Genomic DNA, 27,658 nt, shown 5'->3' on the forward strand with positions numbered 1-27,658 from the left:
ATGTCAGCTTTGAAAACACGGTATTTCTTCCTGCCACCTCAGTGTGGAGCAACAATTTCTGTATGTGCTAAAGTCATGAGTCTTCCTGAGCGGCACATGCTGTGAGTCAGTGAGAACGGAGCATCATGTCTCCCATAATACAGCTGGCTCTGACCATGATTTCTTTTGCGTGTTCTTGTCTCTTACAGTGCTTGAGAAAGGGTTTTATACAGGTGCATCTTTCCACTTTACGGTGCGGGGGAGGTGTAAAAAACAAAAAGTATCTACTTCTGTTATATCTGTCTACTATTTATAACAAATGATTTTTTTGATTATTTCAGGAAGGAACCATGTCTTCAGGTGGTTATTGACTCAGAGGCCAGACTTGAGGGATACAATAAACCAGCAAGACAGAGGTGGATGCACCCTCCTGCATATCGTGGCATCTTCCAGTGAATATTCCTGGAAACACAGTAAATACCTCCTTTTTATTCCTATTAGTGTTTTTTTATTCATATTGGTGTGTTTGTTTTCATATGGAAAAGTGAAGAATGGAAGAAAACTTCAGACTGTAGTGTTTACTATTGCAGGCTAGGGAAGAAAACAAGACAGCCCTGTTATCTAGATATAGACTTTTATAGTAGTAACTGATGATTAAACATTTCAGCAATTCCCTTCTAAAGCTGTATACCTGATTTGGTGACCACTTGCTTTGCTCCTTGATTTGACTGGTTTTGATTTTTCCCATAAGTATGCTATAGTTTTTACTTACCTTTTAAATCTTGATGTGCCTGTAAAATCGTATGAGGCCTTTTGGAAACCTGTCCTGAGTGTTGGTTTCTTGTTTTAGTTTTTTTTTTTTAACGAGGTGAAACTTTAATATCTAAGTAGCAGTGCACATTATCAGAGGTGAAAAATGAAATGCTTTTTCTTTCACATTTTCTGTGATACTACTTTTGTTAACTTAGCCTGGCTTTTTTCCTTGTATTTCTTACTCTGTACACTAGGTGGCAAGAGGAAACAAGCATCAATACCAAGATAACTCCACACTTCGAGGTCGCTGAATGCAATGGCATCCCGGTGGCTCTCTTTAATAGTATGGATGAGATGCACACAGCCTATATCTAATTACATTTCCTGGAAAGGAGCCACACTTGTCGCAACAGTTGGAACTGCTGTGAAAGAAGACTCCTGTGTTTCCAGAAGAAACCATACATATATTTACAGATACATTTAAAAAAAAAAAAACACTTGCATCCCTCCACTTACAAAAAAATAACCCTAAAGTAGCTTGAATGGTAAGGCTTAGACACACAAAGCATGACAGTTGTGTTAGCTTGCATCACTCTTACCTTATCCAGGTTTTGCCTTCAGCACATATGACAGTGCGCCATGGCGCTGTGCCTGGGGGAAGTGTAGTGGTCTAACACTTCTTTGTGCAGCATTGCTCAGCGTTCTCCTACATGACTTGGTATTTTGGTGTTCCTGTGCTCCTCTAGCTGTTCTGTTGGCATGGCTTATAGCAAATGAGCAGCTCTTTGAGATGAGGAGTACAGGCAACTGCTTGCAGGGCTGTGAAGTGCCCCTGGTAGTGCCGTGTGACATGGCAAGAGAGCATGTCATATTCCAGAATATTAAATACTGTGTCAAGACCTTAAATCACTGTTATATTTACTGTATATATGTTTTATCTGTAATCAATTTCAAAACAAGTATAGTAGTTTCCATTGAAAACAATGGCACCTGCCATTGGTTAAACTAGAAAGCTTTGTTACAAGGCTTTATTACCACAAGAATGTGTTTTATGCTGCATAGTAAAGAGAATCAGTACCTAGCTACATATATTCAAACATGAGTATGTAAGAGACTCTGTTTTAAGTCACCTTATAACCAATAGAAAATCCTCCTTTTTATTTATTTATATACCAAGCAGTTTGCCTAGAGACTGGAGAACAGGATTGAGGCATAAAGGGAGGAGATATATTCCACCTGCTGCCTCTGGCCAGTGATACGCTCTTGAGGAATCAAGTTGCTTTGTTGTTCCCTTTTCCCAACTTAAAATAATGAAGATAGGGTTTCAGTTTTCTTAACAGCTCTTTAGTTTCTTTTGGGGACAATACCTAACAATACTTTTGGGGATAATACCTACATAACATTCTTATGACACTGGAAAAAATAAGATAACTATTTTTTTAATGAAATTATGCTAGAACTATGCCATGATCTTTAAAACAAACAAAGAACCCGAACAATGGGAGTTACTCTTCTAATGCTTTTTCTTGTAATATTTTAGGTCAAACAGAAGATGTGCTCATGCTCCTGAGTTTTGGGGTTGATCCTACCATTCCAGATGCATGGTCAAGATATGTCATAGATATCTTGAAAAAGAATAAAAACTTTAATGTTGTCAAAGCAGTCAGAGATCACACTGAGAAACACACTTCTTCCTCTGTGGAATTGGAAGGTACTGCATGGACTCTGTACTTTTCCTGTTTTTGAATTATGTGCATTAGGTACAAAATTGTTTCATTAGTAATTGGTACTAGCAGGTGGATTTTATGTAACCCTCTGTATGAGTCATCACACTGAGTCAATGTTGAACACTTTGTCCTTGTCTGAAGGTGTCGGCTGTCCAACTATGTTCTTTACTTACCATGCAATCATGTAATAAGAAACTACAAGTTGCACCAAGTGTCTATAAGCTGCTGGTGTTTCTTTGTTTTTTCCCATTAGCACAAGGCTCCCCACCACCATGACTAAGTGCTGGGTGCTGCACTTTGATCACAGCAACCTCATGCAATGCTACAGGCTTGGGGCAGAGTGGATGGAAACCTGTGCAGAGGAAAGGGATCTGGGGGTGCTGATTGATGCTTACCTGAACATGAGCCGGCAGTGCCAGGTGGCCAAGAAGGCCAATGGCATCCTGGCTTGTTTCTGGAATAGTGTAGCCAGCAGGACCAGGGAGGTGATCGTCCCCCTTTCTCACTATAAGAAGGGCATCGAGGCCCTGGAATGTATCCAGAGAAGGGCTATGAAGCTAGTGAAGGGCCTGGAACACAAGTCTTATGAGGAACCTCTGAGGGAACTGGGGTTGTTTAGTCTGGAGAAGAGGAGGCTCATGGGGGGAGACCTTATCGCTCTCTACAACTGCCTGAAAGGAAGGTGTGGGGAGCTGGGGGTTGGTGGCTTCTTGCAGGTAACTAGTGATAGGACTAAAGGGAATGGCTTCAAGTTGCACCAGGGGAGGAAATTGTCCTGGTTCTGTCCCCTCCCAGCTCCTGCTGCACCCCCAGCCTGCCTGCTGGCAGGACAGTGGGAGAAGCTGAAAAGTCCTTGGCTTAGTGTAAGCACTGCTGTGCAACAACTAAAACATCAACATTATTCTCATCCTAAATCCCAAACACAGCACCATACCAGCTACTAGGAGGAAAATTAACTCTGTCCTAGCCAAAACCAGGACAGATATGAGGCTGGAAATTAGGAGACATTTCTTCTCAGAAAGAGACAGGCATTGGAACGGGCTGCCCAGGGAGGTGGTGGCATCACCGTACCTGGAGGTGTTCAAGGAATGGTTGGACATGGTGCTTAACATGGTGCTTAGGGACATGGGCTTAGTGGGTGGTAGTGGGTGGTATTGGCGGTAGGGGGATGGGACGGTAAGATGGTTGGACCTCCAAGATGATCTTGGAGGTCTTTTGCAACCTTGATTCTGTGATTCTGATAGAAACTTCATCTTTTTGATGCTTTTTCAGTTTTGACCTTTTGACCTTCACCTTAGTTTTTGGCAAATGAAACACTTGGTGAAAGTATTTGTAGTATATTTTAAAATGCTTTTAACAAAGAAAAATGCTGACCAAAAAGACAAGCCCTGAAATGATGAACATGTATGTGAAAAAATGCTGACCTGTTTTGAAAACAAAATACAATTTTAGTGAAAGCTCTTTGTTCACAAAGTTTTAGCCCTCTTTGATCAGTGTGGGTGATATGCAGCTAAAACTCCTCTATTACTTAGAAAATTTTCATCTCTTCGCATGGTAAGGGAAAAGAGTAGCAGAACTATCAGACTAAAGCTAAGAGAGCCTCCCATAACAAAACAGAGGAGCTGTAATTTAGTTACACTCTTGAAGTTTGGACAAACTTCAAAGTATTTTAAAAATATATTGATATTTCTAGGCAGTTTTTGAAAGACCTGTTGTCTTAGAGAAAGATAATGTTAATTTTCCCAGTGATAACATGAAATTTCATCAACTGGGGTACTAAACTGGTTTCCAGTCTTTTCTTTTATAAAAGCCTGTCAGTTCTGAAAAGGACTCACTTGTCTATGTAACTTTCCATATTGGAAACTAATGTATGATTGCCTAAACTAATGAATGATTGCCAAAAATAGCAGGCATTTTCTTTTCCATGCCAATCAATTAGAATGAGAAAGCATTCAAATTGTATGATAACACTGTGTCAAAGTATCAAGACTGACTAACCCTTATATGACTTATTGCCTGCTTTAACAAATAGAGTACAGCTGACCTGCCTGAAGAGCAGTATGGTCAGAGAGATGCTGGTTGGGACGGGAGATGAGGAACTCTTACCCAAAGGATGAAGGGTCCCTGCAGAAAGAAGATGCTTTCTTAGCAGTATGGCACTATAGCTTGGTTGCTACTTACAGCTCTAAAAGAGACTGTAGTTGTGCCACAGACATTTCCAACAGAGGATCCAGTTCTAGGAGGCTGTTTGGAGAAGCACTTGTGGGCATCCATGTGAGAACTGACTTGCCAGTTAGACAGGATGTTCCTGCAGGAGTTTGAGGTTCAGAAACAGGAGGCAAGTCCTGCAGCTGACCTTTCTAAGTCCTGGTTTAGACTTCAGTTTAAAACAAGGTCTGTAAGTCCCAAGCATGATGTTTGCTCATCTTGAAACCATTTCTTCAGTATAATCTTTCTGAGATGGCTTGGTGCCTGATCTTTTTTCCCTGGCACTAGCCAACCAGAGCTTTAAAGTAATACCTGTGTTAGCAGGACTACTGTGTTAGCCCAAAGCATAACCTTTTCAAACTAGAACTTCCTCCTATCATGCAGATGTCAGATGGAGCAAAAGACTGCACAGGCAGGTCAAACTTGGCAAAAAGCAAAGCTTTTAGACCATATCTCTGGTTTCCAGTAAGGTTATATGCAAAATAGAAGTGAAAGCACTGGATTTCATTGCACTTGCACCTTCTGGATCCTGGCAAGCAGATTCCCACAGGTCTTGTTTCTTTACTGTAGAGATCTCATGCCCTTTTCCTGGAGAAGGTCCTGGCATAGTGGTTCTCAGGAAGTTTGCATTGCTGCTGCTGTGGTGGTAGCTGCTTTAGTTGGTGTTCTGGGTAGCTCTGCATGTCCTTTGTTGTCAGTTTATTTTCTGCAGTGCACAGCTCCCAAGAGTTTTGTAGGCTTAAAGCAAAGCAAGAGGCTGGAGAATAAAGTGCTGCTTTACACCAGGGGTTAATCCTGGTTGCTAAAAAGATGACCAGCCCTGTTTATTTTTTTGCTCTAAGGTGCAAAGCTACTGTTTTGTTTGATCTTTGATGTACTTATATTCCCCAGAGATTTTAGGAAAGTCAAACCAAGTCTTAGTTTTCATTTAAGAGGGTGGTTATTAAGACGTGTTTTAAAATCTGCCATTGTCCATTATCTAAGTATCTCAGTATCTCTTAAACTTATAGCTGTCATTCTGCTGTGTGTTTGTGTGGTGTTGTTTTTTTTGTCGTTCATTTTTTTGAGTACTAAATCGGCAAATTATTTTATGGCCTTATTTCTTAAATGCCAGCAAGAATTCAGACAAACTCAAGGCATCTGATTAAAATTGTATGCTGGAAAACCACTGTTCTTAGTCACTTTAAAAAATCTTACCACTGTGAGGCAGCAATGTCTTGCCTGCATGCAGGTCAACTTAGGAACTACTGCAATTTTCAACCTGAGGTACTAATGTAAAGAGTATTTGAGTGTATCAAATATGCTTTGGGATATGAAGCATAATAATATAATGTATTACAGTCCTCCGCTAAAAACATGACACCAAGGAACCGTGTTTTCAATTTCCGTAATCTTTTGCAGAGGAAGATAAGAGCAGAGCTGTAGTTGACTGTTTCCTGGGTGCTCTTGAACAGTTCGTCAAGTTCTGCAGTTGTGGAAATGGGGTACATAACACAAATGTATCGAAGAAAGATGAGGTTCATGGATTTCTGAAACTGCTTTCTTCTGTGAAAGGTACAGTGAGTTCCCATTTCTCCCCTTCCTTTCATTGTTGTGAAAAATGTATTTGATGCTAACATACAGGTTTTGTTCTTACTCTTCCTTCACTTCCCTGTTTATGCAACTGATATTACTGGAACAATATGCTTTTACTTATTTTTACTGTTGTGTTTTGCATTTAAAACCCACCAGAAAATGCGCAAAAAAGAGTATGATGAATCTAAGTGTTCAAACTTACTTGTCTGTTAGCATCAAGACAAAAGGATGTGAGTGTAGAATTTTGCTGTTGTGTGCTTTGAATTTAATGAGCTCATCATCTGAAATTTGTTTACATGGAGATGGATTTTGTCTGTTTTTGACCAAGTTATGTTGTCCTGACTGTCCTTCAGAAATCCCTGAAGGGGCAGTTTGCAACATCTCCCAAGCCTGTGCTAACAGCTTTATGAAACAGTTGTTGAAGAAGCAAATGTGGCATGAAGTTTTGCTGTTGCTAACAGGGAAAGTCAGTGGGGAAAAGACATCAGGTGGAGGACTCTTCAAAACCTGCAGTCTTTCAGATGTTGACATTGGCAGTATTATCCAGCAGTGTGATGGATTGGATGAGCAAATACACCTCATAAGATGCTTGATCGAAAGTGGAGGTGAAAAGCTGTAATACTAATGTCTTAAAAGATATGATATCTTGTTATGCATGTTTGAAGCAACGTAGTTTCAGAACTGCAAAGTAGTTTTGTGGCTCTGTATAAATGTTAAGCTGTTTTTCAAGTGAAATTTGGCTGTCAGAGTTGGATTTGGAAGTAAAAAGGCCAAAGATTATTGTTGGTCACTTGTAGTTTTCTTGGGTTTTAATTTCCCTGTCTTCAGCCACAGTATTACCCTGGTAGAAACTGTGAGCCACAGTCTGGGTTCAGTCTGTTGTCATGTCACAAGTAATTGGCTACCTCAGTGATTTAGGGGGCATGACCAGGTAACTTTCTCTTTGTAGTCCGCATGGCCATCATTTTTCTTGTTTTGTATGAGGCTTATTCCTAGGATTACTCTGCCCTCTTTCACTTCAACTTCATGCTAGCTATAAATTACAGGCATACATTCCTGCTACGGCCTTGTGAGTGGCTGAAGTTGCAAAGAGGCTCTTTGTTTCACTCAGTCACTGACTTTCTTAAAGATATGTTCTGGCCTGTCTGTCTTCCTATTACAATGGAAGGACTGGTTGCTCAGATTATTGGAAGATCAGAGATTTGAAGACTTTCTTAGACAAAAACTCTTTAACAGAGACACATAAAAGTCTGACATTAAAAAAAAAAAAGCCTGCTCAGCAATCAATATGTATCTTCTTCTGATTAGCATTTTCTGTAGTTTGCAGAGCTGTTGTATCAGATTTAACCCCTGATATTTTCATGTCCTTCATACCAGCTCTGCCAGATGGGATTGGAGCCAACTCTGAAATACCATTGCAAATATGCCTGGAAAATAATTATTTTGAACTGGTGTATTTGCTGTTGATTAAGGGTGCAGATCCTGAGAATATCTCCATTGCACAAGGAGATACTCCTTTGCATGCTGCAGTTTACATCTATTTTGATTAAAAAAAAAAAAAAGGTAAGGCTTTTGTGTGCCTGGGTCTAGGGGACACAAATGTCTCAAGCAGATTTGCATCATTCTTTTTTTCACAGCAACTGTTGAAAACATCCCATTTCTTCCCTGTCTAGTCCACTGCCACTTTCACTGCTTTCTTTGATGTGATAGTAGAGGCAGCAGACCAGGCTGTTTGGCCATGTCTCAGCCCCCAAACTTTGCAGACCAGAGGATGTGCACCAGTCTTTATTAATCTGATGTGTTCTGCATTTTGTTTGCTGGGGCTGGGATTACGAGGAGAGTTAATGGCAGCTCAGGTGACCAGTGAGATTCAGGCAGCTGTAATGTCTCCATCACTTACTGTTTTTTTGTGACTGTATTCTTGTTTACTTGAGCTGATTTAGAAAAGACAGTTCTTTGAAACCCTGTAAAACTTGTTCTAGGTGGGAATGATGTAAATATGAAGGATCTAAGATATGAAGGCAGGGTGATGGCAGCAGACCTTGAAGGAAAGCTGACAGTGATATCTGAAATCCATTCCCCTGTCTTTTTCAGTTGTAATTCAAGCAAAGTTTTGTTCAGAGGAGCGAGTGGCAGAACTGTAGGGCTTACATGGAAATGTAAGAAATTCAGATTGACTGTCAAATTAAGCCCCAAAGTTAGGTTTGATTTTTCTTTAAGTTAAGAAAAATGCATTTTAAAATAATTTAAAACACTGTATTTATTCACTTTTAAACACATTTCATTTTAATGGCTTTAGAGAGATTAAAAACATAAGTACTGCCAACTATAAATTTTAAATCAGAAGAGTTAGAAGTCTAAACATGGTATCTTTTATTTTTTTTTTTACTGTGCAAAGTTGTCGAGGTGAAATTCCTCTAATGATTTTGAGTCACTAATTTTATTAGGAAAGAAATGTTTCACATATATTATCAGGATTAAATCACTTATATTATCTGAATGATAACCAGAAAGCTGTAGAATTCTTTTTTTTCAGGGAGGTATTGGACTAATTTTATCCTGTAGGAAATTGCTCTAGGACCCTCAGGTATCAGGAAATAGTTGGGATTTGCCACAGGTTAGTTTAATAACTCTAAGCTATCTGCTTCAGATTCCTTCAGGGTAGCATATTAAAATGAACCAGATGACCCCAGAGCAGTACCTAGAGCTTCTGCTTGTCTACATGACCACAGTCACCAGCTTTTGGTAATGGATGCTGGAAGACAAATGAATCTGTCTGCACCTGGATGTTAGAAAAAGGAATGAAATTGACTGATGCTACAGGAGCAGTTGCAACACTTGAGATTTTTAGAGCTTTGCTGCCACTGTATTGTTTCTCCTGAATATTGAAAAAGCTGTTTTGAGATATTTCAACCAGGCATGTTTTACAAACATGTAATGTGGAATTTGTATTCTGAAAGCAAATTGATTTTTGTTTAGTAGTTGTAGGGAAAAAAAGTATTAAAAATTGTTGGCCTACAAAGCAGCATTGTAAAGCAATTGACTTATTTTCTTTGTTGTTTTCAGATTGCATTGGTTTAAACATCCTGAACTATCTGCTTGATCTCTTTGCTTCAAAACCTTCTGACTTGCCATATCTTAATCCAAACATACAAGATAAGAATGGGGATACAGTGATGCACGTTATTTTTCAGAGAGGATTTTTAAAGCAGACAGAATAATTGATTCATTGGCAAAATTTGATATTAACTTTAATATAAAAAACAAACTGGGAAGAGATGTGAGGCACAGAATTAAAAAAAAAAAAAATGAGCCACTGCTACTTGCTTGGAAAACTGCTGTATCAGAGGAGTAGTAGTACTGGCAGGATATAGCAGGACGGTCAGTTAAAACACTTAAGTCTGCTCCAGTCTCTGACATCACAAAGCGCAGGACATTCTTCATCTGGGTCATTATTAAAAGCACCATCTGGAAACACAACACATAACAATGTAAAAACCTCATGTTCTGTAAATGAATCAGTTGGTGAAGCAGGAAATGGAAAAAATAAAGAACCCCTTAACTCTGCAGGAAAGTCTAGTGCAGGAAGTCAGAGCTTTAATTCAGCAATTAAAATTAGGTGACACCTTGAGAAACAATAATTCTCTGTTACAAAAGCCATTTTCAGCCCAGACTAATATGGAAGAGGGAAAAAGGGAATCATCACAACCACGTGGAAATGTGGTTAATCCTGAAGGAAAAGGGGACGCCTGGAAGAAAAATAAGGAAGCACAAGAATTAGTATGGACCTCTCTAATGGAGAGAAGGAAGAACCAGAGAAAGAGGAAGGGGAGATTCTGCATATAGAGGCACATGTACAGAAGTTTGATAACATGACCTGGGAAATAGAGTGCACTCCTGAAATGTTGAAGACGTTGAGCAGCAAAGCTGTACCTCCTTATCTGAAAACTAAAACTATAATGACAACTAAGCATCTTGGTAATGGGGAATGGACTAGGGTCCTTCAGAAGCCACTGAAAACATTTGAAAGCTGATATCCAGCTCTATGAAGCCAACTGGGCAAAGGTGCAAGAATGCTATGGGAAATTGCGATTGGCTTTTCTCCTCGTTGCAGTGAGAGTGCAGAAAAGATTATGGAGACAGAACAGACAAAAAGTCTTCTAGAAAAATCAGGAAGAGTTTACATGGAAATGATCAGGATTCAGGCCATTGTTCTTGACCACTGCAAGCTGAAGCATATCCCACAATCGGGGTTTATCCTGCATCTTAAGGAAGAAGCTCAAGGGCATCAATAAAGGACATCAGAACTACAACAGGACAGTAAAAAAGCATGTTCCATGTTCTTACATTGAAGATCTAGAAGCAGAAAAATCAAAAGAACATACTTTCGCTGACTATTTCCCTCCAGCCAGTGGAGGGAATGGAATGTGCAGAAATGGAATACAATATAATGAAATTCCACAGCTTCAGTACTAACATGGTGCTTAACATTATAAATGATGTACATTCTGCTGTTGAATACCCATTCTGAGTGGGGGAATTGGAGCATGCAGTAATTAACCTCAACCCAAAGCCCATAGAATCAACCATTTTAATTGGGCGAAGTGGGACAGGGAAGACAACTTGGTGCTTGTATAGGCTTTGGAAGAAATTCTATTCGTACTAGGAAAGATCTACCACGGCAAATAGTCCTCTGCTGGCAAGGCAAACTTGGCAGCAGAAGCAGTGCAGTGAAGCTGAAAAAGCGAGGCTAGAGAAGGAAGAGCATGAAGAAAAAGACTGATTCCAGTGAGGAGCAGGTGAGTGATGTGCAAGACAGTGAGGATGAAAAGGTTCCTGCGGACACAAGTGGTGGAGAAACAAATCCATGTGATGACCATGAAGACAGTGTGTGTAGTGCAGAAACACTGAACAGCCTGGAGCACCTGCACCAGATCTTTGTGACGAAAAATGCTGTCTTGTGCCAGGAAGTTCAGAAGAATTTCATTGAACTTAGCAAGTCATCTAAGATAACCAGTCATTTCAGGCCTCTGGAACCAAGTGTTCATAGGCTACAAGACATTAAAGATGAAAATTTCCCATTGTCACCTCCAAGCAGTTGTTGCTGTTACTGGATGCATCCATGCCTGACCTCTTTTTTCCAAGGAATGAAGATGGAAGCCTTAAAAGAACCGTTGTTGGAGTCCCTAGAAAGAGTTGGTGGTGCCAAATTGGCAAGATAGGGATGAAGAAGGTAATGATGAAGCAGAGCATGGTGATGAGGAAGGAGCTGCAGATGCATACTCTAGGGAAAATGACCCTCGTACTTTTGTGACTTATGATGTATTTGCAAATGAAATATGGCCAAAAATGGTGAAAAGTAAAAGCTTGTCCAAACCAGTGCAGGATTGTAAAGAAATAAAATCATTTCTGAAAGGCTCTTTTGAGGCACTGAGTTGCACTGGGGGTAAACTCACTGAGGAGGGGTACAAAAATCTAGGTTGGAAGAGATTGCTGAACTTCACGGAAGACAGGAGTTGAAATCTATCGCCTCTTCTGTCTTTATCAGCAAATAAGGTCTCAGAGAGGCTACTTCGATGAAGAAGACTTGCTATATAATTTATCTCAAAGACTGTCAAAGCTCAGTGAGTTGCCGTGGTCCATCCATGAGTTTCATGGTGATGAGATTCAGGATTTCACCCAAGCTGAGCTAGCGCTGTTAATGAAATGCATCAATGATCCTAATGCCATGTTTCTAACTGGTGACACTGCACAGAGCATAATGAAAGGAGTTGCTTTTTGTTTTAGTGATCTGAGGTCACTGCTTCATTATGCAAGCAAGAACTCCAACTCCATAGACAAGAAGCAGCGTGTTAGAAAACCAAAAAGGATATATCAATTGTACCAGAACTACAAGTCCTATTCAAGTAGAGTAACAAATTTATGATCTCAGCCTGTGCTTTTCAGATGTCACAAATTATTGGAGTTTTCTACTGGCTAATTCAAAGCATCTTTAAGCGGTCTCTTTTTTAGATCAGTTTTTGTGACGTGAATTCTGTGTTTTGACATCTCAACTGGAAAACCAAAAATGAACACTTTAAAAATAGTAACTTTTCGAACACTCATGCTTACTGCATGTTTTGTCTATATTTGACTTAAATGAAAACCTAACAAAGTAATCATACATGCTTTTTCAGCTCTATCCTCAAGTTGCTAGGTTTTGTAGGATTGAGCTACTTCTGTTTTTCCTATTACTTTTGTTTATGACCTTCATTTTATGAGGATACTGCTAAGTATTTGTAGCATGTTTTAGATCTATGCAGGCCCAAGAATGAGGTCTACTCAAAATAGTAGAAACAAAGTGGACCTTACAGCTTCTTTCTTCTCCGACTAGTAGTTTGTTTTTGTCATATTTCTTGATTTTCAAAATTCTAACGATCTTTTTAGTGTGTTTGCAAGCGAGTATGAGGCAGCCTGACTGAAGTTCAAAATCTGTATTCTGCTTGTCGTAGGTATTCTCCGTCTCGCATCTGGAGTGGTTGATTTGCTTCAGTACTATTTCCCAGAATCTTTTGATCGGCTTCCAGAGGACTGTGGTCTCTTTTGATGGACCCAAACCTACAGTCTTAGACTCCTGCAGTTTTAGCGACCTAGCAATTCTGCTGAGGGGCAATAAAAGGAAAACGCAACCTATTGAATTTGGAGCACATCAGGTTTGGTTTTCTGAGGTAAACGGCTTTTTTGCAGATTCTTCCAGCTCTGTTGCTAATTAAATAATCACTTTAAAAGATATTACGGACAGTCCATATAAGCCCTTGTATCTTACTGATAAATTATGCTTTTTAAACTTTGAAACCTTCATTGTGTTGGTTTCTATTTCTTTCTCGATGCATCTCTGGTTCTTTCTGCTCTTCATTGCATCAGATGATTTTTTTTTTGTCCTATTCTTATCAAACTCCAAATTTTCATACACCAGGTCTGTATCTGTTCCATTGTACCATTAATTTTTCAGTCTTCTAGGGGTAGCTTTGCGTAGTGTGCTGAAATGTCTGTGTTAAATGCTGTCTGGTTTTGAGAAACCTCTTGCTTTATCTTGACGTATTTTGACATATTTATGTTTTCTGCCTGTGGTTGTTACTTTTTTGCTTTCTAACACATTCTTTTATTAATATATTTTATGATAGGTAGTATTAGTGGCAAATGAAACAGCAAAGGAGAAAATACCAGAGGAACACAATTTAGCACTTGCACTGACAGTTTATGAAGCAAAGGGCTTGGAATTTGATGATGTACTCCTTTACAACTTTTTCACAGACTCAGAGGTATTTAATTCTTATCCATATTCTACATTTTTTTCTTAATGTGTTGATTTTACATGGGATCTAATTGTCTTTCCACCTGGAAAAGGATTCAGTTTCCTCTTAAGGCAGGTGGCTTCATCACAGTAGAAAATACAGTTCATAGGTTTATGAAGTGAGAACCTGTCTTCCCGGAGTGCTACATTTTTCTTCAGACTGTCTCTCTCCATTTCAGGGAGAGTCTTGGGGTTCACAGAACAGCAGGTGTGCATGCATACTTCTGCCACATACCTAGACTATTCTGTTAGCTTGCAGCATGTCCCTCCTGGTCACTGTTCAGATCAGAAATTAGTGTGACAATCCACCATTCTTGCATACTTTTTACCTTATACTGGGGTGCTGGGTCCTGAAAAAATCACCTTAGACCCCCTGCTTTGCATCACCACTGTGTTCGCAGTGCAGTTTTTTTTACTGTGCTTGCAGACTTGAAATCATTTGCCAGCCCCAGATAAGTTGAAACAGTTTTTTTTAAATTAAAAGCTTAGTAAAACAACTATGTTTAGAAGCAAGTAGCACGTGCATGTGTGTGATGAGGGAAGCATGCTCTATAGCCATTCACAGCCTAATTCCAGAAAACTCACTCTAATCTAGCTCAGGAGTTCTTAGGAAACTTTGTCTCTGCCATAGACTAAGACCTTTCCATCTTCCCTAGTATGACCTTGGATGAAGAAGGCTTTCCTTCCTGGAGGTGTTGTGGCTTTTATCTATTCCCTTTTCCCCCTTTGTAGTTCTCCAGGTAGCTCAGACCCTGCCCTTCCAGGGGTTGAGGTTGATCCCCACCAGTTCCGGAGCTTAGAATCATAGAATATCCTGAGCTGGAAGGGACCGACAAGGATTGAGTTCAACTCCTGGCTCCCCACAGGAACACCCAAAAATCAAAACATATGTCTGAGAGAGTTGTCAGTAAGGGAGATACAGTCCTCAAGGCTTCTCACAAAGAGCTGTCAGGCACAGCAGCCCCAATGTTGCTGGAGCATCACTGACCCACCCTGGCCAGGTAGTAGGCAGTATCTTTACTGAGCATGCCTACAGGGACTTGTACACCCCCACAACTGACTTGCTGGGTAACTTCACATTTAGCGTGAACATCTCGTGCAGATGCCCTCTGCCTCTAGCCCTCAAAACAGTCTCAGATGTGGTTTTCAGCAACTGAAAACCACAGTTCTATAAAAGAAAACTAGGGCAAATTGCTGGTGACTTTTCATAGAGGCTAGTAGACACAATGCGGTGAGGGGACAAGGAAGGTGCTTGCAGTAAGTGACACTGAATGTGGCTTACTGTGATTCAGGCACAGTGCAATACTGGCTGTCATGATAGGTTTCTCAAAGTTGACATGTTTTTGGTGATGCGAGCTGTGCTCAGAAAAACAATGAACTAATAGCAGAATACAGAGTTGAGTGTGCTGAGTGTTTTAACTTAGCTAGACTAATCTGTGCCAAGCCTGGAGAAATACTTTCATATAAATCTTCTGTCCTCATGTGAGTCATGAGTAATTGAGTTGATTTGAGGAGTCAAACAAGCAGGCAAGAAAGAAGCTCACGCTGAAGTTTTCTGGTTTGAAAAGGTGAATCTCTGAACTGCTGTAAAGACAGCATATGTGGCTTTCTGTAATTTGCTTGATTTGGTTTTATTGGGTTTGAAATGAGGTTTAGAATGAGTCTTGTTTCAAGAGGCAGATTTCAATGAAGAAACTAAAAAAAATGCCAAATCCCTAAAATCAAGCAAGCAGTTGACCAAATTGATCTGTTGGTCATTTTGTAATTCATAACAGGCTTAGGAATGTTTTGATGATTTATTGTAATCAGAACTGCAAAATACAGAAAACTTGCAAAATGTATTTTTTCCCATAAAGAAGACTAACTTATACCGGGTTGCTTGAGTCTCTGAACTACAGGGGAAAAAAAGCTTGTTTAGCCATAATAAGAGTATTTTTCAGTTTCTGGCACAAACTTGGCACTTTGTAAATAGTTTTCCATAAAACACCTGAAAGGGAATAAAATTAGCATAACAATTTAAAATGTACTTACAATTTTCTGTGTTAGTTTTGTGGGGGATCAGGAACCTTCAGAAAGGTGTGATTAGGAGCTGATGCTTGTTGCATGGATTGAGAGTGTGCAACACAAATCTGCTACCACACTGAACACGTTTAAGCATGTTTGTGCACATTTACAGATATTACTCACAGATACATATATTGGAGTCCAATGTAGTATGACCAGGCTCTTTTATCCCACACAAATATTTTTTTTGCTCATTTCTGAACCTTCTTACAGGTAGCAGTGTGTGTTGGTCAGTTATACTCTACCCCCTGGCTCACACCAGTACTAGTGACCACTGGTGTTGCGCAGTGAGCTTAATAAATTCATCATGTAACTGATGAGCTCTCTTGCCTGTTTACAGTCATGGTGAGAAATAGGCCTGTGTGCGATACTGATAGATCCACCTCCACAGCTTCAACCCCTTTGTTTTGTTTATGGGCTCCACCCCATCATCATTTACACAAGCACCAGTGATGACTTGTTTGCCAAAGATAATGTCCCAGATGTACCTCTTCTTAATCTGTTCTGTGTTTTCAACCTGATGGCCACCTGGTACAGACTTGTATCTCAAAAGTTATGAAGTTCAGCCTTCTTGATGGCAGCTGATGGTTTTTCTTTAGGTTCTTCCCTGAGATCATTAATTTTTTGCTTGTCTCCTTTAAGCCTTTTTTAAGTTGGGGGTGTGTTTGTCGGTCACAACCTATGTATGACCTTGTCTTTTGCATATATGGGCAGTAGTGATTGTATACAAGTAACCTCATTCTTTTAATATTTTAGGCTAGCAAAGAGTGGAAGATCATTTCTTCTTATCTTCCGGATTCAGATATGCAAGTAGGAAGCAAATTGCTAATTGAAGTGCCTTTAGGGGATGCTACTGATTTGCAAAAGAGACCTTCTCCTTTTAATGTAGAAATGTACAAGGTGAGTTTTTCATAATATTGGGAATAGGAAGGATAAACTGCTAGAAATAGAGAAATTTCTTCAAGAAATACTTTCATCCTGTAGTTACATGTTTATTGAGGTTGTTTTATCTTTTTGGTAGTTTGTTTATATATGTATATATATATATATATATATATATATATACACACATCTAATCTTGATTTTTTTGAAAGATTTTTTTTTGTGAATGCAATTCGTTAAGAAACGAAGTCTACTCATTAGACTTTTAGGTATTTTTACCATAGTTAAACACTGACAAACTGTTTTGCTGTTTATTATTATTTTAGTCTGGTTTCAGATCACTGTCATCCCCTTAAAATTAAGGAAACTTTTTAGGCTCAATTGAGTCAGATATTTTCAGAATTGTAATGTAAAAAAAAAAACACAAACACAAGTAATTGCATGTGCAACTGATTCGAAACAAGATGGACAGTCAGACCTACAGCTGCTAGGTTTTGCTGTAGCAGTAGTTGTTTTCAAATTAGCTGGACAGTTGCTTATGTAGTTTAAAAATCACATTTAATATTTAGACTTGCTTATAAATACGTTCTTTGTTAGTCACTGTATATATTTGCTGTTTTCTTAAAACTGCAAAGTGTGTCACTTTCTAACAATTTAACTCATCTGGTATTTATTCTATTTTATTTTGGTTTTGTTGTTCTTGTTCTGCTTCAGATGCTGAATGGAGAACTGAAGCAGTTGTTTACTGCCATTATAAGAGCCAGGATCAATCTTTGGATATTTGACAAAAATAGTGAAAAACGGGCTCCAGCTTTTAAGTACTTCATCAAAAGGGAAGTCGTTCAGGTTGTCAAAACAGATGAAAATAAAGGTAAAGGTATCGTAAAGCTTCCTTAAAAGACTCTGGAACAGGACAACCTACTGAATGCGTTCTTGCTTTTCAAGTCTTACTTTCAGGCTGTGTAATAAAGAATGTTAAACTCTTTGGTCCTTCTAACAATATGCATTGATAACACCCTTGCAAATTTCCACTCGTTTCAGTGGGTTTTATTTGTTTGGGCTCTAAAGATTAATTGTATATGTTAATAAATAACCTCATTGCTAATTCATTGACTTTTTTTTTCTGCACAGTAATGAAGGTGGTTCTTGGTATACCATGCCAGCTGAAGGGGGTTTATCAAATGAGAGGACTTGGTTTCTAGAAAGACAGTGGATTTACTCAAAAGTTTTGTCCAAAAAATAAACACTGTTTTTAGAGGCTTTTCAAAACTAAACCTGACTTGTTTATTTCCAGTGCTGGTTGGGAGGTATAAGAGGTACTCACAGTTACCATATTACTGGTGTGAGCACAAACCATACAGAATTTGGAATATTAGGAGATGTCAGTGCTTAGCTTCTGTCCATAGCAGGTGGTTACTGTTTTTTTATCTATTCTAACATAAAATGGTTTCCCCCACTGTCCTAGACTTAGATGACAGTATGTTTGCTAAAACTTCATCTGCAGAAGAATGGATTGCGCAGGGAGACTACTATGCTAAACATCAGTTCTGGGAGGTAGGAGCATGTGATAGTGTATGCTGAAATAAGGATTCTTGCCTATTTTGAAACCTTATTTTCTTTAATTCTATAACATTTTCTGTAAAACTGTACTGGCTCTGTAGCAGGCTTTTTTTTTTTATTTTTTGTTTTTGTGGTTTGTAGTTCTGTAGGTGTCTACAGACAACCTGGAAACAACTTGGAAGAAGTGGGGAGAGCAAGGCTATTGTCTGTAATCCGAAATTCACAACGCAGAAATTTGCAGCCCTGTGAGGGAGAAAATGTTTTAATAAGCACAAATCAAAGATACTGGGAAAAACAGTTATTAGCAACAATATGAATTGACTGGAACTTGTGAATTTAAACCATATGCTTGGCACTACCATTACACATTACCATAGGCGTTTATTTGAAATATATTGACTTGGGTGACAATCTCAGAGCCTTCAGTGTTTTTTGGTCAGTAATTAGGGTTGGATATAAAACACTTATTAAGGAACAGCATGTAAGACCAAGGGAGTTTGCTACATTAAGAAATATGGACAATGTGTAGCAAAATTATGTTTAATTCCCTTATTACTTAAAAAACATTGATATTTTACACTCTTTTATTTGCTGACTTGGTAGTTTATGCAGTTCAAATTTGGCATGACAGCTAATGGAGTGGAAGCAAATAAAATTTTTGGATACTATTTTTGATGATTGCAAAAGGAAAGCTTCCTTTGCTTGTAAGCAACACAATTTTTCTGTGGAAAATAATATTTATAAGAAGGCAAAGATTAAAGTAACGAGTTGCCACTATACAGGCAGTCTTTCTCTCTCCTTGGGGGGATAGGAGGGAAAGCTGTTTCCTATGTGGACAGAAAATGGTTTAGATAATAAGCACACAGCTGAAAAAAAATCAAATGTAATAGCTATATTATCTGCTGTTCTGTTTTTTTCATAATTTGATCTTTGTGTATCATTGCTACATAAAAAGAAATAATCTGGGGAATTTTGCTGCTGTAAGAGTGGCTTTCAATATGGGATTTCCAAACAGAAGTAAATATGAAATTAATGGATACAATAAAGAAATACAGCATGGCAAAATGAGCAAGATGATAATTAAGCAGTGGTTGCTTGGAACCTGGCTAACTTTTAATGATTCTCTTTAACTTATTACAGAAGGGGCATGGTAAGCTAAAACATGAATAAATTTTCCACATTCTCTGATCTAACTTTTGCATGCATTGGTTTTCCTAGCTTTTATTAATACTGTTATGTGGCAGGTGCCTGGTGACTTACCAGTTAGTGGTTTGGATCATTATCCAAAATGCATGTGTACTATTTGTGCCATCAGCCTACCAGGTATTTTGTTTTTACTGCTTCCATGAAAATTTCATAAAACATTTTAATTAAAATTCTAATTATGATATAGCCACATGTGGACTGACTTCAAAGCTTTTCCTTTTGTCCTAAGAATATTCTGCAACCTTTTTCCTTTTCCTTCTTCTAGGCACTCTTCCAGTCTTTGTTTTCTGTTACAGTGACTGTAAAATTAAGTGTTGCATTTATGTGATAAGCCATGAGTTGGATGCACGTGTGTGAATGCTGTGTATGATCTCACCCAGGTGGCAGCCAAATGTTACCAAAAGGGAGAAGCATCTGAGAAGTCAAAGCTGGCCCTGGCACATGACGCTGTTCTCAAAGTGCACTTGAAGAAAAGCAGCCCCAGGTAAGTATAAATGCATGTGAGTGGGTGTCATTCTGAGGTGCCACCTCATGGGTGTATGGGGGGAAGATACCCAGGGAAGATGTTCTGTGGTTACGTCAGCTCTCTGGTTAAGTCAGAGAGAAGCAACATGATTTGCTTTACCTCAGGAGGCTTTTCCCTTGGATATAGATAGGAGAGCATATGCCATCAGCGGTGTTCAACTCCAGTTAATCCCACTGCTTATTTGCTTTACCTCCTCAGTTTAAGTGTGAAGAAGAACATATGTCAATGTTGGTTAGATTCAGTGACAGATCTTGTGATTTTTCACACTGTTCTTGATAAACTGATTTTATTAGTGTCTTTTTGACAGAACTTTGCATCTGGCAGCATCCTTGTGACCTCATCAGAACACTCTTATGCAAACAGTTCATTTATTGGCCGCATCTTTCATTACAAATAACTTGATGACATTTTATGAATATATACACCAGTTAGACTTTCAGCAAGGCCTACAATAAATACACACATTCACTGAGATCCTTTGTGATGTATATTTAATAATTCCTATGCTATGGCAACTGTTTTTTAAAGGACTAAAGCTGGTTTAATATGTAGAGATAGTTTGGTCCAAAACTTCAAGCATTAAACTCACCTTACCAACTAATGATTTTTTTAAATTGTCCTCCCCAAATCATTCATGTAAATTCATCAGTAAAGGTACTAAACTCTGCACTCCCACCACTATCATCAGAAAATAGGAATGAAAGACTAATAACAATTTACTCACCCATCAGGAAAAAATTACTCATTCTCAGCATGCAGGAGAGAATACTTTTGCAAGACTGGCTTAGGGTATATCTTAATAATTTGACTTCAGACAAAAATAATTAATAGCTGAGTGCTTTAAAGTGTATGTTTTGAAAGATGCAGCTAGGTACTCTGCACAGACACTTGGTAGGTAGCAAAGTGTATGTAGAGACGTACAACAGAATTGAAACAGTTCTCTAAACTGACTGGTTTATGTAAGTTTTACAGGGTATTACTTATATTGGCCTGTGGAGAATTTATTGATATTCTGTTTTATTTAATTCTGGCTTCTGTTCGTGCACAGAACAACTCTACATTGAAGCTTACTTTAACAAATGGAAGACTATGACTATCACTGGCAAAATGTGGTTAAAATAATTGGAAGTAGTGTTATGACAGCATGGGTAAAGATTCACTAATGCTGTAAACCTTGCAATCTTGGTCGTACCAGAGGTTTTAATGATCTTGTTTTGGGCAACCTTATGTTGTAACTAAATTCTTTTTGTAGGTCTTTTAGGATGATGTGATTGTTTTTCGCTTGGCAGGCATGGTGCTTGAAATAGTTGGCCTTTTTAAAAAAAGGGTTTCTTGCGACAGCTATTTGTTTCATGTTTTGGGGACTTAAAAAAAAAAAAAAAGTTATTTTGTGTCTAGGTTGATCATCCATGGTAGTAAATTGATGTATGTTGTGTTTCAGATATGAAGAGATCTTAAATACAAGAGGACAAATGGTTTCCAAATTCTCATGTACAGCAAACCAGCTGTATTTGGAAGCAGCTGCAAAGTACCTAAGTATGAACAGAACTGAGGAAATGATGTGGGTCCTCTCAAAACTTAACATAAAGGATCAGCTTGAGTTTCTGAAATCTCATGGATGCTTGCACCAAACAGCAGACTTACTAAAAAGAGAAGGTTGGCAGGAAGAAGCTGCAAAGCTAATGAAACAACACAGGTTTGCTCTGGAAGCAGCCAACCTCACAACTATAAAAGAGTTCCGTGTATCTTGCTTGCTTGCTGCAGCCCGTGCTGGTATGACTCACTGGTCAGAATTGGACATGGTAGACAGAGGTCATGCTAAGAGAAGCCCTCGAGCTTTGTGAAGAAACTAAGCAGAAGTCTGGCATTGCTGAAACTGTATTTTTACAGGGAGCTCTGAAGGGAGACTTTGCAAAACTGAGCAGCGCATACTGTCAGTTTCTATCTCTGAATCATTCTGCTGGTGCAGTTGAAGTTCTTTTTGTGTTATCTCGCTGCAGTGCTCCAAGCCAGGACATCCTCTTTAAGGTGACACGTGGCTTAATAGCTCTTCTAGGTCTGGTTAAAAGTTTGAAGAAAGCAGCCACCAATGCAGAGAAAGATATGGTGAAATCATGCTTTGCCTATTTTGGGATTTCCTAACAGGTGACGGTTGTTGCCAGGTGTCTTAAAATGAAGGTGAACCCATCCTCAAGTTTTCGTCAGACAAGTCAAATCTAAAAGAGAGGAAGACGAAAGGTAATTTCTCAGTAAGCAAAGAGGATGTAAAATCAGCTTTGAAGCAGCACTTGCTAAGCAGGTTGTTCTATCATCCGTGAGTTACGGAAGAAGCATTACCCTGGTATTTGTATCAAGTTCATTGTTGGCTTGAACTGTGAAGATAAAACCTGTGAGGATTTACATAAGCCCTTGTTGCGCCATGAAGCAAGGACAGTATTTCAATGTAAAATGCATCTGGCAGCAATAAATGGACTGCTCTTGGAAGCCACACGCACTTTCCCTGAAGAGCTGCTGAGTCAGTGCAAAAGCTTTGTCTTTTTGACTCCTGACAAATATGCATCATGTAAAGCCCTCCTAGAAATGTTTTTTCCTAATCATTTTCATTTGAGAATACTGTCAGAGAACCCAAAGGCGTGCAAAGAAATACTGGTGTTCAGTAACATTGTTTCCGAACCCTGTAGAGCAGTGTTGAATGAGTACATTGCATTTAAATTTCAAAATGAAGATGCTAGGGCAAGAAGAGAATCAAGTGACTTGCGGTTAAGTGTCATGAAGGTTTTTCTCTTATCTTCAGGATATCCTGAAGAATTTGAGAAACTTATTTTTGAGGAAGAGGATGATTATAACAGAGCTAAACCTTGCTTTGTCAAAGGCAAAAGACTCCCCAAAGTGTAAACGTCACAGAGGAGAAATCAAAGGAATAGATGGCAGACATGGAATGTTGCTACCTGACAAAAATACAGAAAATACAGGGACACACCTGTGCTTCATTAGACTTCATTAGACTTCTTGAAAATTCATTTGAGCAATTTTATGTTCGTAAGAACCCAAAAAACTGTAAAAGACTGTTTTTTTCTGTTTTATGAACATCCTGGTCAAGAAATGGACAAGATTCCTGATTCCAAGCATAGGAAATACGGTGATGATGGAGTACATTTTCTGTTGTGCTGTCCTGATGCGTCTCAACAAGAATGTTACTCTGTGCTTTCCAAAGAGTTACATTGCTCTTATTCATTACTGGGATTTTTTGTTCAGAAGCAAGGACCATAACAAAGAATTTAGAGACATTTTCCATTATACAAGAGTATAGACCAAAGGACATATATGCAGCAGAACAGAATTTCAGATTTCATCTGTTATCTAGCAAAAACTTTATGTGGAGTTCATGGGAGGTTCCATGTCCTTCTGGATGCTTTTGAGGATCCTGACTGCATAACTTCAGGGGAAACTGAGCAAACTGTAGTGCTGTGCTTAGTGATGGTACTGAATGCTGACCAGGTGCAGAATTTTACATGTAAATATCTCTTATACCAACACTTCCCTGAAATAAAGGCAATGCTGAAATCAATGAGAAAAGACTTTCCCTCTAAAGTGCCTTAAAGATTGCTAAAAGTAGTGGAACAAGTGCCTGATGCTACACATGTAAGAGAAATTGCTGTAGGCAAGAGCTTCTGACAGAGCAAGATGCAGAGTACTTAGTTGACTGCCAATGGAAGTGGGACTCTGTGTACACTCGGGGCATCCACCCACACAGGGTGTCCTGTATGAAACTGTAAACCATGACAGGCTTATAACCTTTTTGGATAAGACAATATGCTGATGAGATAGAAAAGGAACTTGAAAGCAATCAGTGCTTAGAGGACCAAAAGGATCCCCTGGAAGTGATTGCACTCAGCAAGCAACAGAAGCAAGAGCAGAAAGCATCTGCTCAACACCAGCTGTGCCGCATTTTCCATTTCATATCTATGTACGTGAAGTGGAAAAGAAAGGCCTGCTCCAAAGCTGAGCCTGTTGCCATGGGAAGAGAGAATTTTCTATCGGCAGTCTTCAAAAAAGCAGATATCGACCAAACTGTGTGACCTCTGTGGAGTCAGATTTATCCAGAGCTGTGAGAACTACTTCAGCCGGACAGAAAGCATGGAAGCAGACACTCCCGAAACTGTGACACCAACAGAGATCAGCAGGGAAGAAAAGTTGCAGGTGGAGAGAAACGCACTTATTGTGGCCAGTGAAGCTTATATAGAGCACAGAAACACGGATGAACACAAAAATAATAATGCTGCCTACAAAAACTATGCTGACTTTTTCAGAAGAGAAATAGATCCAAAAATACAAGATGGAATGGAAATAGTAGAGGCCATTACAGAAAAGACTTGCACCCAAGAACATTCAGCGTATAAAGAAGGCTCCAAATTACACCAGAGAAAAATAAAAGAAAATACTACGACGATTTCAGATGCAGTAGAAGAAATCTATGAGAGAGAAGCGTGGGCTGAAGGTAGGACTTACCAGTTTTCGTTTAAACAACTTAATATGCCATTTGTGGCCAGCCTAGACAAAGCTCCATTCAAAAATCTTCATGTGGTAGAAAGAAATAAGAAAGTGCTATGTCAGGTAGCTGAGGAGAAGAGGTACTGACACAGTAAGAAAATATTTAAAAGGTAAAACTAGTGTTATGAAGTCCAGTAAGTTATGGCACTTAAATGAAATATCAAAATATGTATTTCCTCTTTCTCATTATTTTGATATGATTTATTTCTCACGTGCTGAAAGCATTATTCTATGATAATTTTTGCAAGTGAAATTGAATCACTGAATAAGTAGCCTAGGAGCAAAATTGTTTAGGGTGCTTGCTGTGGGAAAGTGACATCTTAAATCAAAATATTGTTACTGGCTTTAGTTGTAGAAATCCACCAACCCTGTCAAGTTGTCACATTGCCTGCGATGGCTGACAGTAATGAAAAACTGGAGTATTAAATATATTTATTAGCTCCAATCAGTGCAATACATTACATTTGTAACTGACTTGTTACAGTGGCCTAAGGTTGTGGCCTTCATGTTAATGTGCAAGCTTTCTCTTTACTCCTAATGGACAGGGCTTTTTATATGAATAAAGCTTTCTTAGTAATAAGTTAGGTTTCTGCTCAGTGAACCATGACAGTTCACTGGTATAATGGATGATATAATGGATGTAGTAGGTTGAATTAGGTAATAGTTGATTTCATTATGACAATTCTTTGAATGTTGCCTTGTTTTTCCACTCAGCAGAAGTATATTTATAGAAATGATTTGCCATTGAGACTAGTTTTCCCTCATTTTATAAAGAGCACTTTTCATGTCCTTAATGGTGCTGTTGAAAAAGGACTGCAACATCTTGGGTCCTTGTAGTTCTTTGACATGTGGAATTTCAGAGGGATAACGAAAGCCAGGAATTTTAATTCCCCAAAACGGATAAATCAAAATGTGTCCAAGATTTTCAGGTATAATTTAAAAGGGACAGCATGACAGGAGAAGCTTATCTCTCCATCCTTACAGTGCTAGTAATGTTGATTATTTTGGGGAGTAATACATACAGCATCTTCATGCATGGTAGTGAATTTTTTCTGTACATGAAATCACTGGAGACTGGGACTTCTAGCTTTGCATCAGCATCATTGCATGTCTCTGTCACCATGTTTGGCTGTCAATCTCTCAGCTAGTGTTCTTGCAGAATGCTAACTTTGCTTCATTTCAGCTGAAGAAATAATAACCAAACATGCCAACAAATTGTTTGCTGTAATTGATGAGGCTCATAAATGGCTGAAGAAAATGGATTTGCATAGGATAAAAGAAGAAGGTATATTTTCAAATTACACAGACTTTCGTGCCCCCTAGAGGTCACTGTTTGGTAATGGTCTCTTAGCATCACTAATCTCCAGGTCAGCAGTGTTGTGGATGTTCACTTACCCTCTAGGCAACAAGAAACTCTACAGGTGAACTCTGCAAAGACATGAGTCATCTGGTCTTCCCTCAGCAGCTCTTTATAAAACAGTGGGAGACGTATACCTGGCTGCAGGGTGACCCAAATGGAGCAAGCCCCCTGTCCTGGTACACAGTGGATCTGATTGCGCACAAAGTATGTGCGTGTGTGTGTGGATACAGATGTATGTGTAACTATGGTTCAGGTGCAGTCTTCAGGATAGAAACTTGGCCAGGGAACAGAAGAGAAGCTATCTTCATCTTCCCTAGTAAGTTAGTGCTGTTCCCCAACTGTGCTGCAAGAGTGCATTTATTGGCAGTTAACATTGTGGTCCCAAGTTCTTGAAAATCAGCTTCTTAATAAAACTAACTTGCTTTAGAAGATTTATGTGGAGAAGAAGAAGAAAAACTACCTGCTGTTGGATTCCTTTTGTTTTCATAGTCATTTCACTTTTGGTGTAAAATAAAGCAACATACTTGGATGCAATCAATTACGTTCTTTGAGGACAAGTTTAAAACTTCATTTTGCCCTCCAGGTTTAGCACATATTTAAGTGGTATAGAATTGCAAAAATTGCATAAAAAGTGTTAACACCTTCCTATTCCAAGGAAGACATAGTTGAGACTGTATGGGAGTGCTCTCAGTCTTACAAGAAACTGTATGCTCTTTCCCTCTTCTGAAGTCAGTAAGCAAACGTATTGTCTGCTGAAACTGAACCTTGAGAGAGGAAGACATTCTTAAAAAAAAAAAAAGCCATGACAATAGAAACAGATGTTCAATGTAACAAGGGCAATGTAATGCAGCAAGGGGCTTAGCAGTCACTACTTTCTAGCAGTGTTCCTAAGTACGTTAATTAATGATACACCTAATGCTGCATAACATGATTATACACATATGAAGGTATTATGCTGAGATATAAAATTGTAGTGACATAGCTTGTTATGCTGTTAAAAAGATGTCAGACTTTTCCATTTCACATTAATTTCTTGGTTTTTTATACAGACTTTGTACATGATAGAGACTTGGAAGATGAAGTAGAAGATGAAAGAATGGCTTTTGAAGAACTTGCCTGGAAAAAAAAAAAACTCAAGAAAAAAAGGAAGATATGGGAAGTTGTAATTAGAAATAATATGCAGGTAGCTCTTCTATCCTCTAGTAGTCTAATTTTAGAATAAAATTCTACAATTATTAAGAAGAATAAAGGGTTGGGGTCAGAAATGGGAAAAGGGTGAAGAGTAACTTACGCTATTGTTTTTCATCACTTGTATTGTGTCAGACTAATTACCAGTCTTGTGGTGGTGTAATTGATAAAACCTATGGCAGGACAAACTTCCTTTCAAACGACGTGGTATCTTGAAAGTAATCAAAAGCCAAAGAAATGAGCAAGTAGGAAGAGTAATTGTGTTTATGCCTTATCGCAGGGATATTTTTCTACCCAGTGTTCATTTTCTTTTTCCCTGTTAATTTACATTGTCATTTACATTGTCAGCTGGAATGCTCAGAAAAATAAGAACACAGTTTCTCTGATTTTAAGAGGTTTTAATTGGTGTTCTTAGATGACCATTGTAAACCTACTCTCTCCTGGGTCAGAAATTTTTTGAGTCATCAGGGGAGGTACTTGGAGTATCTCTTTCTATTTTTATAGACAAGAATAGTAATTTCCAAACACAAATGTTTTTGTACAATGTACATACTTATAATTAGATAGGTATGAAAATTATGGACTTCCTTCTATTTGATAAAGTTTTGATATAAGCTGTTACCTGTACAGATTGAAATATAGATAATCTTTCTTTAAAGAGTATTATACATTGTGTTTTATAAGTTTTAATTGATGAAAGCCTTTTTGTAATGTATAATAACACTTCATAAAATTTGTAAGATATT

The 27,658-nt window shown here is 38.6% G+C and overlaps 1 protein-coding gene across 1 annotated transcript in view; it reads left to right on the forward strand.

The window, feature by feature from the left end:
* The window catches only part of TRANK1 (tetratricopeptide repeat and ankyrin repeat containing 1), a 36,968-nt gene extending 10,078 nt beyond the window's left edge, over positions 1 to 26,890 (forward strand). Inside the window, 41 exon segments of the mRNA XM_035560350.1 lie at positions 325 to 452; positions 2,273 to 2,443; positions 6,069 to 6,221; positions 6,596 to 6,847; positions 7,620 to 7,805; positions 9,309 to 9,452; positions 9,455 to 9,662; positions 9,664 to 9,756; positions 9,758 to 10,017; positions 10,020 to 10,258; positions 10,260 to 10,293; positions 10,296 to 10,476; positions 10,478 to 10,655; positions 10,657 to 11,021; positions 11,023 to 11,324; positions 11,327 to 11,416; positions 11,419 to 11,759; positions 11,761 to 12,148; positions 12,734 to 12,822; positions 12,824 to 12,934; positions 13,406 to 13,543; positions 16,396 to 16,539; positions 17,236 to 17,392; positions 17,987 to 18,075; positions 19,668 to 19,771; positions 21,255 to 21,620; positions 21,622 to 21,950; positions 21,953 to 22,112; positions 22,114 to 22,659; positions 22,661 to 22,799; positions 22,801 to 22,890; positions 22,893 to 23,092; positions 23,094 to 23,165; positions 23,167 to 23,471; positions 23,474 to 23,545; positions 23,548 to 23,623; positions 23,625 to 23,885; positions 23,887 to 24,311; positions 25,548 to 25,649; positions 26,774 to 26,853; positions 26,855 to 26,890. Coding sequence (XP_035416243.1) covers positions 325 to 452; positions 2,273 to 2,443; positions 6,069 to 6,221; positions 6,596 to 6,847; positions 7,620 to 7,805; positions 9,309 to 9,452; positions 9,455 to 9,662; positions 9,664 to 9,756; positions 9,758 to 10,017; positions 10,020 to 10,258; positions 10,260 to 10,293; positions 10,296 to 10,476; positions 10,478 to 10,655; positions 10,657 to 11,021; positions 11,023 to 11,324; positions 11,327 to 11,416; positions 11,419 to 11,759; positions 11,761 to 12,148; positions 12,734 to 12,822; positions 12,824 to 12,934; positions 13,406 to 13,543; positions 16,396 to 16,539; positions 17,236 to 17,392; positions 17,987 to 18,075; positions 19,668 to 19,771; positions 21,255 to 21,620; positions 21,622 to 21,950; positions 21,953 to 22,112; positions 22,114 to 22,659; positions 22,661 to 22,799; positions 22,801 to 22,890; positions 22,893 to 23,092; positions 23,094 to 23,165; positions 23,167 to 23,471; positions 23,474 to 23,545; positions 23,548 to 23,623; positions 23,625 to 23,885; positions 23,887 to 24,311; positions 25,548 to 25,649; positions 26,774 to 26,853; positions 26,855 to 26,890 — 7,804 coding nt within the window.
* Positions 26,891 to 27,658: the final 768 nt, after the last annotated feature.

The sequence above is a fragment of the Cygnus atratus genome, chromosome 2 (genome assembly GCF_013377495.2).
Source record: "Cygnus atratus isolate AKBS03 ecotype Queensland, Australia chromosome 2, CAtr_DNAZoo_HiC_assembly, whole genome shotgun sequence".
Taxonomy (NCBI): Eukaryota; Metazoa; Chordata; class Aves; order Anseriformes; family Anatidae; genus Cygnus; species Cygnus atratus.